Source organism: Anoplophora glabripennis, unplaced genomic scaffold (genome assembly GCF_000390285.2).
Source record: "Anoplophora glabripennis isolate ALB-LARVAE unplaced genomic scaffold, Agla_2.0 scaffold80, whole genome shotgun sequence".
NCBI lineage: Eukaryota > Metazoa > Arthropoda > Insecta > Coleoptera > Cerambycidae > Anoplophora > Anoplophora glabripennis.
In genome coordinates this window covers 731,156-737,523 of record NW_019416401.1, presented here as the reverse complement: position 1 = coordinate 737,523, position 6,368 = coordinate 731,156, and the positions used below count along the sequence as shown (strand labels likewise).

Genomic DNA, 6,368 nt, shown 5'->3' with positions numbered 1-6,368 from the left:
CACGTTTTACTTTTAAAGATTTCAGTACCTAAAAACGCCAGAAATTTCACTATTTCTCGGCCAATACAATTTACAATAAACCAACTCTGTGTTTTCGCTTTCATTTTCAAGGGTAGCGACACCTGTGACAAAGTATACAAACTAATTATACCTACAAATTCTTGTTTGAGATAGAAATCACTAAAATTCTGGTTTAAGTATAGAATAAACATGGAGTCGTGTGTAAAATGTTGTCATCTTACTTGAGGACACAAATTATAGAATTGTTAATAAATATTAATCTGAAAATTAAATACAAATGATCCTAAGTGTCCGTTCTAGTGAGTGAAGTAGTTTGGTTATTGTGCCTGACCTAGTTCCGTCGTAAATCCAATATATTGGCAGACTAACAGTATGGTTAAAATTGAGGTACTTTGGCATTTATTTAAATTATTCTTCTGTTCTCATGAGCATTGAAATTTATTTCACTCACTAGCGGGAACCATTGCGAATACATTGATATATAATAATATTCAATTATGTTAGTTTCTTCGATGATTTGTGTCCTCATCTGAAGCTCTGTTACATGGTAAAAATATACATACTAAATCGCCCCCTTAATAATATTCTATTCCCATTAAAATGTATGCCATGCTTTTTTTGAAGGATCGTATTCTTACAGAATCCAGATTTATATTCAGATTTGTAAAATTCCTGTATCTCAGTCAGCCTTCTTTTATAAAACTTTGGCCATCTAACTTTTCCTATTACCCCAGCTTACAAGCACATAATAAAAAACTAGTTAGATGTATTGATCTAACTACGTATAATTCTACTTGTATTAAAATTAAAAAAAAATTAAAGCCACCTACACTTCTCCACCTCGATTCAATTTCAAATTATACTAGATCGAGGTATATTTCAGTGTCTACAAGTTTTTTGTTTGCTCGTGAAAATAAGAACGCAAAACAAACCTTCAGTTTGCGAAGGAAGCATTTTTAATGAAACTTCAAATCTCGGGAAATTAGAATCAATATTGATGAACGTGACAAGTGCAAGAGACAGGGGTTTACTGACTCTATGATAATAGTTTAATTAAAAAATTCGTCACAGTTCCTTGTTAAATTGGAAGTCCTTTATTTGAAGAGCTCCTTTAAACTTCCATCTGGAGCAGCATTTCAGAGGATGAGAAAAAACTGGCAATTAAAAATAGTTGTTTAGGAAGGACCTAATTATTGGGAAAAGTATTTAGAAAAATGATCTTTCTCGCAGAACAAGCGATTTTCGTACCACGACAAAGAAAATATTGAACAAAAGTGCATATTTTTTTTTATCAAAAACAGGGTTTAGAAGTGAATTGAGTTAGTTTCGAATTATACTCCAGTCGTCCAAAATAGTAGCACATATTACAACCATATGCGACAGCTCTTTGATGTGGTCAATTTCGCCGCGATGACCTTGGACCTTTAACTGGGATGCACGGCGTTGCCAAGTGAGATAAAATGATTCAGTATTGAGGAAAATACATAGGCAACTGATTCCTTACTTATAGATCGTTAAGTTTTGATAAAATTATGGAGAAAGTAATTCAATTTAAATAATTTCAAAATAATTTGGAAAAATGTAATGTATGAAATATTAAATCATTTTTAATTTAAATTACTTATATTTACAAAAAATTTCTTGGTTTATTGTCAAATGAAAATATGATTTTTTTTTCAAAAATAATGAGTGTAATTATAATTAAATTTGTTTACATTTTTTTGTTAACATTACAAAAGTACATGTCGTATATATATATACATATAAGAATTAAAAAACACGTGTGATTTTCAGCATTTATTTACATTTTTTGTTTCTTATTTATAATGGTAGCCTACTAATAACAGTATATAATAATAAAATATTGTATTACAGTATAATAATAAAATAAATACATATTATAATACAAAATACTCTATATTAAATAATATTTAAAAAAATTAAAATATAATTTGATCCAAATAAATCAAAATTCACTTCGACTATTCCTATATCAATGAATATTCATACACTAAGCCAGTTTTATGTTAAAATATATAATATTCTCAGAGGAAATATATAACTGTTACTGGATGTATATTACATATAAAAAACATGATTATTAATTCATAAGATTTATTATTTTCAGATAAGTGCGCCACATGGTTATTTTAAATTTAATAAGATATATATAAACTTTTAAATAATAAATTAAACCATGTAGGTAAATAAAATATTTACATTAAATTATTTCAAAGGTAGTTCGACACAAACGTATCTGACTATTCTCTATTCAGGTTAAGTTTCCATGAATAAGGTTATAAATATTTGATAACTGATTAGGTATTAGGAAAAACTATTATTACAAAACTAACAGTAAATAATAGAATAATTATGTATGTTTGTACTAATTACTTCTTAAAAATACTTACAGATGTTCGTCCAGCGGAAATCTAAAAAAATGAATGTCTTTGTTTTCCTTTTTACATGCCCGATAGGCATTTTTACACTTATGATAGGAACAGTTCATGTTTATTTCACAAATAAACGTTCCTAACACTCACTTTAAACTAAACACACGTAAATAAACAACAATAAACAAGAAAATCAAATCAAGTAAATAATAACGCACATTCACATTTGCAATTGCGGTGTTGCTGTGGAAAGTAACATGGAAAGATCTCCTATTCGACAATACACGAATAGTGATGCAAAGCGGCCGAAGGTGACCGAAGTGTTCTTTTCTTACATGGATTTTAACTGGGATGCATCTCCTTCTTTGTCTTACAAAGTATTTCCCTCTTTTTCACTGTCGCATATGGTTGTAATATGTGATAGTAGGCAGTATTTCTGTTTTTGCTTATCGTCTACAAAAGAGAAACCTGTCTCAGTTTCCAGTTGCCAGTGCGTGTCATAAGCGTATAAGTGTTAAAATGGAATTAATGCTTATAATTGCCGTTACTAGTGACAGTGCACCTCATTTTTCATTGATGTTTGCACACTAAATAAATAAACTTTTCATATAGATCACTTATTAAGTTAGTGAAAGCGCTAGCTATGTCCCTTAAAAAGAGAAGAAAAAAGTATATACATGTGGTAGTATCAGGGAGACTGTAATTTAGTAAGGGTAATATAATATTTACCAAAAATACTTATTTTCTATTTTTAACAATTTTTCGAACTCTCTAAAAGGATACGCCCATGGAATTGCATCACGGCACGCCTTATCTGTCGCAGTGGGTTTCTGCCTACTGTTTTGGCACTGTAGTATTGTCCAAGAGAATTAATTCGGTTTTATTTTCTAGACAAAAACAATTTCTTACCAAAATTTTCACGATTTCGCGTCTAATAAGCATAATTTGAATTTTCACAGACGGCAACATCAACCCCATGATGGTATTCGAGTTCATGCCGCATGGCGATCTTGCCGAATTGCTTCGCTCTCAAAGGAAATCCACAGATAACCTTGACGAAGACCAAGACGTACCTCAACTAACCAGGAGAGATCTCCTCTCCATCTCGCTACAAATAGGCAGCGGGATGAAGTATCTGGCAGCTCAGAGGTTCGTTCACCGCGACCTGGCGTGCAGGAACTGTCTGGTGGCCGAGGGACCGACGGTGAAGATCGCCGATTTCGGCATGAGCAGGGACGTCTACACCTGTGACTACTACAAGGTGATTTTGTTAGTTTTATTCGTTCAGTCACTCGCTCACTCACACATTCATTCGTCCATTTATTCAATCATTACTTCACTCATTCGTCCATTCATTCGTTCATTCATTCATCCACTCATTCGTTCATTCACTCATTCATTTTTCCCTCTTTCATTCTGTTTTAAAGACACTCGCATCGTTCTTGTCAGCCATATCATATTGTTATGCAATACTTCGCAATTCCTTAGCCTTAGTTAGGAATTTAAAAATAATCTCTATTCACACCCTGAACTTTATTTTGGTTCTTATTGGTCATCCTCAGTTCTGTAGCGGCTTCTTTAACGGAGGGGGTTCATCGTTCAGTGCTTCTAAATGCCTTCAGTACCGCCGCATGCGTTTCTAGACTTGTGGAGTAGGGTAGAGGGCGTGGCTTCGGCAGCATGACTTTACGCCTGCGCAGTGGACCCTGCGATGGGCGTGGTCGTCTGTGGTATCGCCAGACCCGTTGCATATTCTTTCAAACCTGTGTTCTTTTGGGTGAAGTAACTGGGTTTTACTCATTTGGAAGCCTTCTTCACAGTTCATATTCATGTCCTCCAGCTAACACCTGTTGCTTGGTTGAGCCTTAAAGCCTTTTCATTTTCCTTCCTTCTTGTAATAACTGATCTCTTCGTCACACTTAATAATCTTTCCTGCATTCAGAAAATGTATAATATACCCCAAGGGTAAACAGAGGTCTTTTATAGGTCCTGTTGGACCTTTCCTGAAGGGATGAATTTTAAGACTACTCCCTTTCTCTACAGCACCTTATCAGTATGGTCTGTTACATTATGGACGTAATTCAGGCATACTGCTTTTTGATCTTCGTCCCATAATAACCCGAAAACCATCGTACTTTAAATGATCTTGTTATTAATCTTATCGTACATTTGCAGATTGGAGGCTCGCGCTTGCTACCTGTGCGTTGGATGTCACCAGAGAGCGTCGTCTACGGCAGGTTCACCCTGGAATCGGACATCTGGTCGTACGGGGTGGTCCTGTGGGAGATCTACAGCTACGGCAAGCAACCTTACTACGGCCACACCAACGAGGAGGTGGTAAAGCTGATCCTGGACGGAATCATGCTCATCCCACCCGAAGACTGCCCCTCGCTGATCTGCGAGCTCATGAAGAACTGTTGGAAAACAGAACCCAGACATCGAATCACCTTCCCGAACATCTGCGACAAGCTGGAGCTGGCCTTTGAGGGCTTCGACGAGAAGAGCGAGTTGAAGTACGAGAACGAAATGAAGAAGTTTAAGCAGATGGGCAGCAAGAACAAGAGCCTTCCTCGGCCACCACCGCTGCCTGTGTTGACGCAGGCGGACCTGCTGGACGCGCAGGGCTACCTGCTGCCCAAGGAAGTGAAGGAGCCGGTGCATTACCTGGAGACGCTGCCGGACTGACCTAGGGCTAAGCCGTCCGCAAGGCGCATCGTCTGGACGAGTAACCAGCGCATCGGAGTCGATTTGTAGACCGCGTCGTTCCTCTTTGCAAACATAAGACTGATTTTACAATACGCTGTTGGATTGTATTCATTGTGTGACTAAATTGGTGCAACGACAGGGATAGTAGGTAGTATTTCGACAGGGACCTGATTTTGCAAGTAGGTTATGGCCGGAGTGTTGTGACTGAATTCCGTGGGCTTGAAGAGTTCGCTGGAAGACCATGCCAAGGAGGAGTTTTTGGTTTTCTGTCAGAATCCCACTCTTTAATTTTAGTATTATATTTCCCTTTTCCCTCCAAGACCTTCCTTTCTTGAGTTGGACGCTGAAATCACGGAAGTAGGACTTTTCAAAGAAAGCCACAATTTGGTGTGTTTACAAAGATATACAGGATGTTAATTAGGTACATCGACACACTTTAATTGGCGATTCTTTGGGTAATTCTAAAACGATTGGCGTATTGGTATATCCATAGATCCATAGTTTTTGAGATAGATCTCGACATAATATAATCCTTTTGGATTAAAATTACTCAAAATTTCACGAGTCAAGGTTTGTCGTCCTGTTTAGTTAACATTCGGTTTAGTGTATCCACGGATATAATTGAAAAATAAGAAATCTTTTTGTCAAACATTTTTATTTTGACATTTTTTCTACTAAAATTTTGTTGTAAAAAAGTCATTCTTTTTAAAAACTTCTGCGCTTATTCAAATGTAGTTTGAAGTTGGTCAACGTATACAGGATGTCCCCTGTTAATAAATTATTGGAAATACAGTAGTTGGAACTTAATAATAGATTATGCTAGTTATGAACCAATATTTTTTTTTTTGATATCTTATGTGATATCAAAGGAACCTTACCTATACACAATTTACAGTTTATTTGCTCTTCACAGGACTTAATTTTTCCGATATAAAAATATGCAACAAATTATTTTTTAATAATACTGGATCAGGTCAAAAGGTCAAAATTTCAGTAAAATACAATTTAAAAAGGTTGAAATATCAGGTTAAGAAAGAAAAAACAATATGAGTACCATTACATTTTAAGAGTAGGTAATTTCTATAATAATATAATATTTTATTAAACGTATGTAAACAAAATAAAAAAAGAATTGATAAATGTATAGAACTACAAGGTGGTTTAGTTGAAAAAGGAAATACTCGAATTTTTAATAGCATAATTTTGAATTTGAATACTTATGTAGAATATTTTGGTGTTTCTTTCCAA

General features: G+C 35.1%; 1 protein-coding gene across 3 annotated transcripts in view; it reads left to right on the top strand.

Moving 5' to 3' along the window:
- The window catches only part of LOC108917564 (tyrosine-protein kinase transmembrane receptor Ror), a 113,977-nt gene extending 107,900 nt beyond the window's left edge, over positions 1 to 6,077 (top strand). For all 3 annotated transcript variants that reach the window (XM_018724228.1, XM_018724227.1, XM_018724226.1), the window contains 2 exons: positions 3,374 to 3,675; positions 4,590 to 6,077. In XM_018724228.1, coding sequence (XP_018579744.1) covers positions 3,374 to 3,675; positions 4,590 to 5,099 — 812 coding nt within the window. In that variant the 3' untranslated portion in view covers positions 5,100 to 6,077. The remainder of the gene's footprint in view (positions 1 to 3,373; positions 3,676 to 4,589) is intronic.
- Positions 6,078 to 6,368: the final 291 nt, after the last annotated feature.